The sequence below is a fragment of the Micropterus salmoides genome, unplaced genomic scaffold (genome assembly GCF_014851395.1).
Source record: "Micropterus salmoides isolate LMB-PRFRI ecotype aquatic unplaced genomic scaffold, ASM1485139v1 Ms_hic_scaffold_6, whole genome shotgun sequence".
NCBI lineage: Eukaryota > Metazoa > Chordata > Actinopteri > Centrarchiformes > Centrarchidae > Micropterus > Micropterus salmoides.
Genome location: NW_024044348.1, coordinates 29,848,349 through 29,861,276, shown reverse-complemented (window position 1 = coordinate 29,861,276; position 12,928 = coordinate 29,848,349). Strand labels below are relative to the sequence as shown.

Here is a 12,928-nt window from a genome sequence, read left to right as displayed (position 1 = left end):
TGACGACATGTGGCAGTGATATTATCCAAATTAACTGCATCCCCCATCGGTACCAAAGCCTTAGTTGGATACTAATGGCCACCTTGCCTATTAATCTGAGTGGAAGTTGGATTTGGGGGAGAGGAGGATAACAGGTGCAGGGATAGAGGGAGAGAGATATGGATAATATAGATTATTAATGAACTTTTGGACGGCTCTTGATCCGCCCCAGGTCTGTTTGGGGCTCCATATGTTGCCTTGGACAGTTCATCTGCAGCAGACCTCAGGTGGCTCAGTGGCCCAACCTAATACAACTGTGACTGGGCTAAAGCAAGACAAACATACACAAAGTACTCCGCACAAGTCAAATTTCGATCTGTACAAAAAAGCAGCCCAAAAGGAGACCAATTATGAGAATCTTCTGGATGTAAACTGCTGATTGAGTCAACAAGATATTTTGAGTAGAAGGTAAATATCTTTATTGTAATCACATTTCAGTAAGAGGTATGTCATAATTGTGTGTGATCAGTGTGCGACATGATTATTCTTTGGCTCATGGCCCACTGCTTATTGAATTTTGACCCTTGTGGTTTACATGCCAAGAAGTTTGGTTTCTACTGAGCACAATAAGAACCACACACAAAGTTAAACTGACTCTACCACTTACTTCCCTCCCTCGCTACTTCAATGTAATGCAAAATGAGGCTGCATCAAAAAGATGTGTAAATTACATCTGGCTTCCAGGACACTATCTGGCTGCCAGGAAGCGTCCGTAAATATTTATTGCGGAACATCAGTGAAGTGTGTGAAGGTGCGGATGTCTGCCAGAAAGAGTGTATGCTCGTGTGTGTCCAGCTGTGCAGTACTCACACCCAGCACTGGCAAGGAGATGCTTTGTAATTCATCATTTCTTTTACTTAAGCCTTTTTGGTGGCCTTGTTCAAGCCCGACAGAAGCATATCCAAATTCTGTAATTAACTGCAGCTTGACAAAAGTTACAGGTTTGGTGGCCTCATTCTTCAACTAAACAAATCAACACCAACTAATGCTACTTTCTGCATCTCATAACTACTGCATATCAAACTGGACCAACACAAAACTACCTTCATTACCCTCCACAATTCCTTATACAGCTAAACTACTATCTATTGTACAGTGCAACACAATCCACCAGAGTCATGAGAACAAACAAGTGTTTATGTGTTCTATGTCTGTAAAAGGAATGATGTGCAATCTGATATACAATTAGGCTGCAGCAATATAGCTAGTATTTACAGCTTAACATTATTCCACATTTCAAGATAAATATCCTGGTCTTGTGTAGATGATACCAAAAGTTAATAGGATGTTGATAAACTGCAAGTGTCCCACAATATTATGAAGCACTTAATGCTGAAATGTCAGGAAGCAGTTAAGGAAACAAAAGTGGCTTATTAATCTGACCTCATTTTGAAGATCCATCCTAACTCTAGGGTGCTTTTCAATATTATTATCTTACGTTGACCTCCCTTCTAGTCACTGTAATGAAGCCTCCCTTGATACATGTTTTCAAGTGTTTTAAATGTTTAATAGTTTTTAACAAAGACTAGCATCATGACGGGCTAAACTGTCACTGTTAATAATCTGGTGGTGATGAGCTGTTTTTAAGTCATTTCTCCTACGTTGCTGGAAGAGGCTGTGACTTTTACGTTTCTGTTATCTATAGTACTCATTATTGTACTTTCTAAACATTCAGTTGGTCAGTTTTTACCCAGCAACAATATCCATCCTTCATCCTTATCCCCTGTAGAATAGTTGTAGTTTTCAATACATTTTTTTTTTTTTTTACATTTACAGTGTTCACACATGACTCTACAACATCTCGGACTGAAAAAAAGTTTTACTTTTATGCTGATGACACACATTTATATCTAGGTGTATGGAATTCCAAAACTACCTGTCTAGCCATCCTCATAAATTGCCTAAACAGCATATAAAGTGTCAAAAGTTAATTACTCCAATTCTGAAATAATCTTCTTTGGCCTACTACCTCAAATTGCTTCACCATGAAGATGACACACTGTCTCCCAGTATAAAGCCACTAATTTCACACTGTTTTTAGGAACAGGTTAAGAGAGCTGTTCAAGCTATTCACTTTTGACAGAGAACTATTTATTCATGTGATGAGAGACATTTTAATCCACGAGTAGTCAGAAACTAGTCTTCTATGCCTTAGTTTGTTCTTGTTTGGAACATCTTGTTCTTGTCTTCCTCTTGCAGGAAAGTGTCCTTTTTTGAAACTGAATTTTCCTCAAGTGTATCACTTTAACTTTTATCTCATTTTATCAAAGTTATTATTAGTAACCATCTATTTAAACCACTACTCAAATTGAAATTGTGATTCGCTTTTTCAAGCGAGACCTTTGCACAAAAAAATAAACATATTTGTCTTCGACAATATATAAAGGACTCATTGAGCTAATGGGTCAGAAAACTCACCGAACAATGGCAGATGAGATTTAGGATGCCAAATTACAGGAAAAACATAGACAGATGGACAGATAATTCACAAATTCACAGACACACAGCTTTCTCTTGGCTTCTTCACAATTTAGAACCAGATTCTGAACAACCTGCCTGAACCTACACACATTAAATTATTAAAAGATTCCTTCAAACTACTGTTATGCCCTTGCATCTTCTTGTTTTTCAGAAGTTGATGGACCAAACCAGGACTAAAACGGCATCAAATACTGAAATTACACTCAACAGGTGGCCAGAAAAGGTTTTCCAATGGGATGCTCTGTTTCTTCTTGACATAAAGTAGGGCAATTGTAAGCTAACATTAGCTCTAGCTATAAAAACCTGATAAGCTTAAGGCTATCTGTGAGTATTCTCTCCCCTTAACTATCACTATAATAACCAAGTGGAAATTCAGTATGGAATGCAGCCATAATCTATTGGTACTTATTTGCTAATTGTTCCAATTAACATTTTGCTGTTTCTATTGTAAATGTAAACTGTGAATGTTAAAAAGGCTGTGCATGTAAACATGTTTTATCTGTCTGCTGAAAAGGTGGTCTGAATAGCAGGAGAAAGAAATGGATATTGAGTGAAAAGAGTATGCAGCTGTGCGCTGTAACGTGGTGGATGCTGACTGTGGAAATCTTTTGTGTGCGATAATGCACAGTGAGACAGTGGACTGTTAATGTTCTTTGAGACTAGTCCCTGTGGTTACTGTATATAATGTATATACAAACCAAAAAATTGATACACAGATAAATAATAGATATTCTCGTATATTTTGAGTGTATTGTTTTGTCTTAGATGTACAAGGTTTTCCAAACACACAAAAAGACAAAGACATTCAATGATGAATTTTTAAAAGAGCCACACACCATGCAGTGGGTGTATGCATGTGGAATAGAAAACTTTCAAAGAAGACTTGGTTAGTGTCTGTTTCTTGGCAGGGCAGCAAACAGAATCAAGTCCACCAATCTTTGTCGTAAACTTTGCCCTAGTCTGCCTCAAACATTTTATAAAACTGGGAACATTGACAAAAGCTGGCATACATACATTCAAGTGACATCACATCCCTTGTCCACACTGTCCACATCGAGTGTAAACGCACTTGTTTGCAGCTGCATTAAAATAAACTTGACACTAAAGTTAATTATGTTGTTAGAAGAACACTTAAGAACACTTTATATGATTGTATTTCAAAGTGTGTTACTTACAGGCATAGTCTGTCCACCATGTAAGCTGTTGATGGCGGCCTGCGCTTCTGCGTGGCTGGAGAACTTGACAAAGGCACAGCCTGTATACACAAAAATGAGATAGAAATAGAAAGGAGGGGCACAACATCAGGGAAATGGCCTTGAACATGGGAGGAAAAAAACATTCATTACCATTGTTTTCATGTTATCTTTGTTGAAAATATATTCTGCCATTTGTGTGTTCAACGCATAACTCTGAATAAATCAGTCTAATTGTGGTGAAGGCAGTAGCTGCTTGGAACATCCTGTCCCTCGCCCATTTCTAATTCCACCCCCTCCACTTTGGAGCATGGAGCCAAGGCATTTACTATGCTGACTTGTTTGTGATTATTAATCTGTTTAATATTTACACATTGTGATTTGTGTGCAGTCACTCATAAAAGAGATTATGATGACAAAGGCATAGTATTATAATCTGCCTATCTAACCGAATCTTTGCTCGCGTATAATTTCAAATGGAGGGGGGCTTTGCTCAAGGGGCATTCAAATCATCTTAAATCTGTTGTGTAGTTAATGCACAAAAGGAAAAGTCAACATAAAAAGTTGGCCGTAAGACAAGGGAACGGGTGTTGGCAGCAGGGTTCTGGAGCCTCATTGCATTAACATTTCAAATGACGTTAAAATGATTTAATTAGATAATAATAATGCACAATATGTTTTTTGCAAGGTTACATATCCACATAACCACATGATTAAATAGTGTATGAGTGTGTAGGTGAGGACAGGCACTAAACTACTAAAACAAAAAGAGAAAGCTAGTGAACTGAAATACAGTGGAAATGAAATGTGGTAATTTTCCCAAAGCCATTAAATTAAACAGGAGCTATTTCTCTAAGCTTTATGGTCATCATAGACTGCACAAGGTATTCTGTTATGTCCTATTCTTATCCTTGCCTTCAGGTAGCTCATGTGTTAAGTCAAGAGATACCTAATTAACAAACTCATGGATTAATTCTGCCCCCTTTTCATTAATCGAGTAGCACCAGTGTCTCAGAACCAGACAGGCTTTTCCTGAGTTCGGTGCCTGGTTTCTTGAGAACTGTTGATACCTTTTTAAAAATGGTTTCATATTCATATTCATATACATTTATTCACTCTACATTCTCAAAGGAGTGATGATTCATTTAAATTACACAAAACGCTGATTGGTAGACTCAGGAGATGTTCTGTATCTGGCAGTGACCCATTCTTTTCTACATCTCAGGAGTCAGCTTTGCTTCCCAGACAAACAAATGAATAATTTCCTGACAAAATCAAAAAGAGTGAACTGAAGGACATGCAGTGTGTGCACAATCAATGGAGGAAAATTTCCACCTTTACCTGAGGCTTTCCGTCCACATTCCTGCCACATGACTGGTAAGCAATTTAAAGTGTTGTGTGCAGAACTGTGGTAAGTAGTGAAGGCCATGTGTTTTCTGTACTGTCAAATGTGCTCAAAGCTGTATAGATCTACAGAGGCAAACAGATAAGTCAAAGAAGTCTTTGATTCTGTCACAGCACTCTAGCACTCTTTTACTTCACTTGAACGCCCCTCCGGGTAGAGGCAGAAAAGGTCTTCATTTGTCCAACTGAAATGTGTCAGCTTACTGTGTGCCATTTGACTGTAACTCTGTCTTTGAAGGAACAAACGCTGTTTAACCTTTGTAGTTGAAATAATAAGGGGCAGTTTGTTCTTGCAAAAGCCTTTTGGTCTTGTAAGGCAACATGTCTTGCTGGTCCCTAACCAGGCTATCAGATATTGTGCCAGAATCCCAGTGACCCCAGCAGCTCAGCCCAGCCAGAAAGACACTAAAAACTGCAGGGCTTGGCATACACCCTCAATGGAAAGTCATGTCAAACGTACAGCGTCCTCAGAGTTCTCCACCAAAAAAAAATCAATGCTGTAGTTTTCCTGACCTAGAAAAAAAAAAAAGTTAAGGGACACAGAGCACACCATCTGAAAAGAATTGGAAGTGCTACAGCCTCATAAATTATAGTGCACATTTGAGTTTTTGAATTTGATGGCTCAGAATGAGTTGGGGTAAAAGGAAAAAGAGAGATTGTATTGCTTTCAAGCGAGAGGATCTGCACTGCTTTTTGAATTCCCGGGGTAATAATATGTATGCATGAATTCCATCCCGCTGGATGGGTGACATTTATAACACAACTTAATTATAGACCTAAAAGCCATCTCTCTATTTTTTCTGACAATTCTAGGCTCCATTCAACTCTGGCAGCAAGTGTTGCACTTTTAAAGTACTTTGAGGAGCAGCGCCATAGAGAGATGGATGTTAAACTTCTCGGCCTTTTTATTGGGTGAAGAGGGGTGCTGAAAAGCCTCTGAGTGGCATAAATTTACATCAACAGGGGACAAAGCCTCCATCATGGAACAGATAGCACTGACAATTTCAAGGTCTGTCTCATTCAAATTACGCGAACCTCATCCCAAGCGAGGCGGCTGGCAAAATAATTTACCGTAACATCCCGTAATGATTGCGTGGGACTGTTGCACAGTGAGTGATAGGACCAGATACCTATATATGAGACCTTTGTCTGGTGGTAGCATTCATAGTTAACATTGCTCTACAGTGTTCCATTTCATAGCAGTGAAAACCTGAAGAAAAGGTTATGATCAAGCCAGTGATAATAGAGACAAATACTAACACAGGAACCATATGGCATGTGAAGAGAGGAGAAAGAAAAAGAGATGAGGTGTGGGTTGCAGGAGGGTGAAAAGAGTGAAAGCGTGAATGAGAGAGAAAACTAGCTCCTGTCTGACACAACAGCACTGGCCTTATTTCATTTTGCGCGTTGTCAATCAGCTTGAGGCATCAGAGCAGACATGAAGAGAGGGAGCCAGAGAGGGAGGGAGAGACAGCAAAAGAGGAAACAAGCCAGGGAGAAAGAAAGGTAGCTGGCCGGTGGGGCGACACAGAGCAATAGACCCGGGATTAACATAGAGAGGAACAGATGTCAACACAGATAGGTGTGTGGTTCAGTATAGCCAGCCTTTCTCTTTGATATACTCACAAGGCTAGCGCATTATCAACCCCTCTCTCTTGCCTTGCCACACATTCCTTTGACATTTTCAGATGCTTCATATAGGTGAATAAGTCACAGTCAACAGAGAGAAAGGAAGGTAGAGGTTCTGAGCAATGTCATTGCCGTCATCACTCCAAATATGGCTGTGAGACAGAGACCCATCAAAGGATGATGGGGGAGCCTCCCGCATTCTCAGAACAATCCCACCTGTATTGCACGTTTCACAGCCATCTTTAATTTGACCACGCTCTACAAACTAAATAGCACATAAGCCACAGACATGAATGCATAAGCTGTTCCTGAATGCAGGTAAATCTGCTGCACTGTGAGTGACAGCAGCAAAACCCAAAGCCTGGCTGCTTTATTTACAGTAGGACATTATCGTCCAATGGTGTCTCTGGGGAGGGATGACGGGAATGTGGGAAACAAACATGATTACACCCCTCCGCTTTTCAGATAACAGGAGGAGGAGGAGGAGGAGGGGGGTGAGCAGAAAGACGAGGTGTTGCGTGATGGATTTGTCGAGTACAAGCCCAGGGTGAGAGGAGCTGCCGTGATGAAGAGACAACATAAGAAGAAGTTCAGGAGGGAAAGAAAAAGGAGAGAGGAAGGAGTTGTAGAGTGCGAACAAAAAAGGGAAGGGAAATACAGAAAGTAGAGAGAAAAGGAAAGTGGGAGGAAGGAGGTGTCGGTGCACAGTGACAATGAGGTATGAAAGAAATGCAAGCGAGACACATAAGAGGTGGTGAAAAACAGAATAGCTGAAGGGGAGGATGAGTTATTCAGAGGAGCAGAGTGGATTGCTGATGATGTCAACGAATGTGCAGCGGGTGAAGCATGGTTCTAAAAATGTAAAGAGCAGAAAGAGTGACAAACGTACAGGCAGACAGAGGGATTAAGAGGGACAGACAGGGAAAAAAAGAGTGGGAGGTGTGTGGGCTCTGACCCTTACTGGCCCCATCAGGCCCTCGCAGGACGGTGCACTCCTCGATCTGGCCGAAGGTCTCGAACAGCCGCCGGACGTCGTCCTCGCTCTGCTGCTTGCCGAGCATTCCCACAAACAGCTTCCTGTCTTCTGGATAGGAAGAGAGGAAGGGGGAGGAAGAGGGGGAGGAAGGAGGGAGGGTGGAAGAGAGAACAGACAAATGCTACAGCTGATGGCACCGTTCTGCTGAGCTGAGAGGAACTTGTGCAACTCAAACCCCCCCTTTTATCAGCAGTCTGCTGTGTTGAGCAAACGCTGCTGCTGCCGTTGTTGTTATTGTTGTTGATCTTACTGTTGTGTGGTGTGCCACCCCACCCTGGTATGAGGGATATATATTCCTGTTTCCAGTGAGCTATTCACGTCTGCCACGGTGACGTTTGATGCAAAAGATGTTTGGAGCGCGGTGGGTTTCAGGTAAGATAGAAAGAGAGCGGGAATATTTTGCACAGGTAGACAAACTGTTAGATCGTTGGAATGCTTAAGTCACTGAGTTGAAAGAGAACATGGCACAAGAACATGGTATTACATTTTCTCATCACCAAAGGAGTAGGACTTATAATAAGCAAGAGTAAACTCTGCAGCACATTCTATCCAATGAAGAACTCAAAAAAAGTAACAAAACTTAAACAGTGTCAGTGTGTACTAGTTTCTCATTAAAGTAGATACTTTCGCAACCACTCCACTTTCTGCTGACAATAATATGTAAAATATGTTGCATGGAGACAAAGTTTAAGGCACTCACATTTCTACACTATGAATGCTTATGGAAAAGTCGAATAAAAAAATGAACATCATTCTGTGCATTGCCCAGTTTTGGCTGTCCATAATTAATGGATCAAACTTTTCATTATAAAATTGTTTATAATGATCAGCCAAAGGTTTGCAGATTTGTCATTTTTCAACTCTAACAACTGCAACAAATAAAGAAATAAAATTAAGCTAGATTCACAATTCAGAGAATTTTTCTTCCGCTATTATGTGCACACACTGCACAATTCTATATAAGCTGTATACAAGTTATAGGGCAAATGAGATTTTGCATAACCCCAGTAATAACCATGACCACGCTTTCACATCCCGGTGATGTAGAAGTGTTTGGAGAAAGCACTGCAAAACATTTTAACTATGAAAGCTACAAGGTCTAGTTTTCATACTTTGAAATGAAAGAATGCATTATAGTAGATAGTTTTTGTTATGATATATGAACTCCTGAGTAATTATTTTTGTTGAATCTGTGGTTTAATTAGCTGGTTTACTTAATACTATTATGAATAGATGACTTCATTTTGTGTGTCAACAAATTAAACAAGAAATTTATAGCTAAAACATGACTGGAGAGGTGAGGTCCTTGGAGGGGATCAGCTTTTCTTACTGGCCAATCATTGGTGACTTTTTCTTTACAATACAATTCAGTATAAGTGAACTTGGTAGTTATTAATCATGGGCTACGTTCTGACTATCTAACCGACACTTTTTGTAAACTTTATCAGCAAAGAAATGTCATTGGCAAGTGGACACTATTAAGTAAAACTGAGAGAACAGTGCCCATTGCACAGTCTAATTACTGGCTCTTGTGTGATTTAACATCAGGGCTGACGTTGAGCACTGACTTTTCCAAATTTACCAACCGATACTCAATTGGAGTGAAATTTGCAGTGTTGCTCATTATAAGTTTGAAGGGCAGCTTCACCTATACCAATACCTTCAATGCTACTGCATGTCTTCCTTAGCTCCAGAGGGGCGCACTCTGGCACAGGTGTATGGGCTCTATACCACAAACGTTTGCCCAGTCAGAAAGCTGGATTTTTCTAATTAATCTTCCCAGTGCCCGGGCATTAGACAGAGCATTCATCTTCTTTACATCTTTTACATTATGCATCTCCTCTTCCGCTGTGTTGTGGAATGAAATGGCTACTAGCAAGAACCTATCGCCAGAACTGATGGAAAGTGGCAGGAAGAGGAAGAAGAGTTTATTGGAAATGACATTGTTGATCTTCAGTGTGAGTCATTTGACTGGTAGGGAGAAGGCGAGGAGCAGAGGGCGAGAGCATCACCTGGGCCTCGACAGATGTGACGCCTCCTGTACCTGCCAGGCCCCATTAGACGCAGCTGTTCTAAAAATAAAGCACCAGGGCTTCCTTTTTTGCAGCGGGGAAATTGGAGCGTATTCCATTCCTGTAAAGTTCAAATGAGACACGTGCCTGCTACCCGCTTGGCCACACAAATGAGCACCTGCATAATCAATAAGGCCATGCTGGCTGGTCTGTACTGCTGGTGTTGTAGCTGTGGTGTCAGTCCATGTTCCTGTAGTCACGCCTCACACAACAGGAATTCTGAAACCCGCCAGCTGAGCCTGGTACTACTGCTCATTACTGTTCATCCTCCCTTGGAGCTCCAGGGTTGGAAGTGAGTGAGAACCCTGAGGAGATCACCACAGAGTCAGCCAGTTATCCTGTCAACTGGGATTTAGCAAAGACTGACAGGAGGACAGACATCAAGCTGGATATTGGCCATCAGTGGAGGAACGGCATTAAAGTCAACCCAGAACAGGTGTTAGAAAGAAATGAGCCTGACCCCTGTCCATGGCAGCAAAGGTGAAACATAAAATGAGGCAACAGCCCGTTCAGAGCACATGTGACTTTGACTTGATTGTCCCTCCATCTTTCACATTTTCACCGAGGTGTCACTGTTACAACTTAAATGGGCAGAGTGCAGTTTTACAGGCCTCCTGCAGTGTGTTAATGTTTTGGGACAAAAGTCTCATCTCGGTCCTGGCCCGAGGAGATCTAATGGCAGCTCTACAAGGCTAATTAACAAGCCATGAGCGAAGTAATGAACTTTCCAAATGTGCTGGCAAACGCAAAAATAAATTACACCCCAGTGAAGGCATTAAAGGAAGTGTGAGTGTACTTGGGAGCCTTCCTTTGGGAGAGCCACGGTGAGAAAATGAATTTGGAGCTGCTATCTTTTCATTGCCCGACCTAAGAGTGTCTCAGTCGGCCCGCTGCATGCCCTGGCCAGAGTATAGATTGCTATTAATTAGTCCGCTTTGCACCTGTCTCTAAAGCAGCTCTTATTGGATTTCACAAGTTCCTGTTCATCTCCTATGGCTACTCGCAAGCTTTAAATTGCCATTTTACGAATATGAATAAATATCTTGCAATGCACCCTCTGCACATGCACAAAGAGTTATCCATTAACAGTGGGGAGAGGAGGAAAAAAAAGAATACTCCTCTCAAGTACAGTCATGTATTTGCATTAAGAGGGGTGAGGACCTTCCTATGGAACTGTCTGAGGATATAGAAATATGACAAAACTCATTGAGCTGACTATTTGACCTCTTTGTACTTATGTCTCATTGAGAGCGGCTCATCTTATCCCTCTAACAGAGCTGAGCCACATAGCTGGAGAACATTTGAGCTCTACAGCACTTCTCTGCTCTACTCTGAAGAGACCTTTGTAATCTGCACTTTCAAACCTTGCCACTACTTTAAAATAATCATGTGTGTCCTTGTGTGTGTGTGGGTGTGTGTGTGGTAGTTAGGAGTCCTGCCTACATTATTTAGGTTCTATTCTATCACTGAATCCTCTATGTCTCTCTGGAGCATTTCTACTGTATGCTTTAACTGTAATTAACAGATTCAAGGATACATAGGGTAATTAAAATGGTATATGGTTTATGGAAGTACAGGAACACATACTTTGATTTGGCTTGTCAACACATTGTCATCATATTTTTATTGTACAGTGCTGTGCACACTCTCTTCCTCTCACTCACAACGTAATACACACATCTTCTTTGTTTCCCTTGCACCTCATCTCCTGACTGAAGGTGGGAGCAATTATGTGGAAAACGGTTCCATGTCAGTCTCCAGCCATGTCCAAACTGAGGTGGCATGTGGATAGCCCCGTTTTATGAATGCAAATAAAAAAGGAGATCAAAAAAGTTATCAAAACACTACTGACATCTGACAATTGCTTGTCTCAGGAAGCCTTTTCATTTCAGCGCCTGGTATATTAAAAATTAATGGATTTTGCACAGATGCCATATGCTGTCAAGATTGATGCATCTCTCCATGGAATAAAGTGCTACTTGTGTTGTAGGCAGCGGTATATGCATATAGATTTATATATAACTTTTCCTTTCCTCTCTTCTTCTTTTGTCTCTCTATTGCTCTGTCTGTATCTTTCTCTTTACCCTTTATTGTCATCCCTCACTCTATTCTTTCTCTTTAGGCAAATAGTCAGTTGCTGTGAAGTCTACTTTTCAAAAGTTTCTGCCTTTGTTTGCCAATAATGGGAATATTCTCTTTAAAGAATTACTCTCCTGCTCCTTTGTCGTGGTAAATATTTCTTTTTTTCCCCCTGTTTTCATGATTCTATCACTTATTGCCCGCTGGCAGTAGTCAGGGAAGCTTGGTGGTAGTAAGTGTTCAGAAAGCATGGACAGCTGCATCCAACGATAAAAGATGCCTGCTAGGCCGCTGGGTGCATTTCAAATGCAGAGTAATGTTCCAGGCAGCACAACAGAGAAGTTGTGCTTCTTATGGCCTCATTAGAAAAGCCTGATGCTGGTGCTTGGCTGCCTGGGAGGCCCGCCACCACACGCTCACACATGCACACATGTAGGCGTATAGACCAGGGATATAAAATGATGGGAATAGCTTCTTAATATTGAGTTAGACTTTGCACCTGTTTTTCATCATCTACTGTATGTCCCCATTGTATAAAGGCAGGAGTGTGTTTGGAATCAAAAGGGGACATTTGCCTTCAGAATAGGCTTTTTAGATAATGAGCATTAAATATTTACACATCATGCAGAGAAAAAATAATAATTCCTCTCTTTTGTTATCAAGCTTATGACTGTCTAAATCTGGAGTTAGTGGTACCACCTAGCCTCATTTAGTCACAAAAATATTACCTCCATGCCACTTTTTCAAGATATATTAATAGATTATCATTAATTTTTTAGTGAAAGAAATAGTGCTGCAAACAGTTGATCAATTGATTAAGTATTCATTAGATATGCAATCACTGAAAGTCAATGATATAATGATATAACTAAATAATTAAAAGGGTAGTTATTAATGAAAAAGAAAAGCTAGTTGCAGTCTTTAAAAGAAATTAAGTGAAGTGAACAGTGCTGTATCAGGAAAAGTAGTTGCTACTCATTCAAAATTTTAGTTCC

At 40.7% G+C, this 12,928-nt stretch overlaps 1 protein-coding gene across 7 annotated transcripts in view; it reads right to left on the bottom strand.

Moving 5' to 3' along the window:
• celf6 (CUGBP Elav-like family member 6) overlaps positions 1 to 12,928 on the bottom strand; it is a 136,930-nt gene that overhangs the window by 22,565 nt on the left and 101,437 nt on the right. For 5 of the 7 annotated variants that reach the window (XR_005442310.1, XM_038702239.1, XM_038702237.1 and 2 more), the window contains exons 4-5: positions 7,702 to 7,830; positions 3,696 to 3,775 (exon numbers count right to left, since the gene is read on the bottom strand). Coding sequence is in view for 6 of the 7 variants with exons in the window: in XM_038702239.1 (XP_038558167.1) it covers positions 3,696 to 3,775; positions 7,702 to 7,830 (209 nt within the window). In the remaining variant the exon portion in view is untranslated. The remainder of the gene's footprint in view (positions 1 to 3,695; positions 3,776 to 7,701; positions 7,831 to 12,928) is intronic. The other 2 variants (XM_038702241.1, XM_038702238.1) reach the window with 1 other exon arrangement.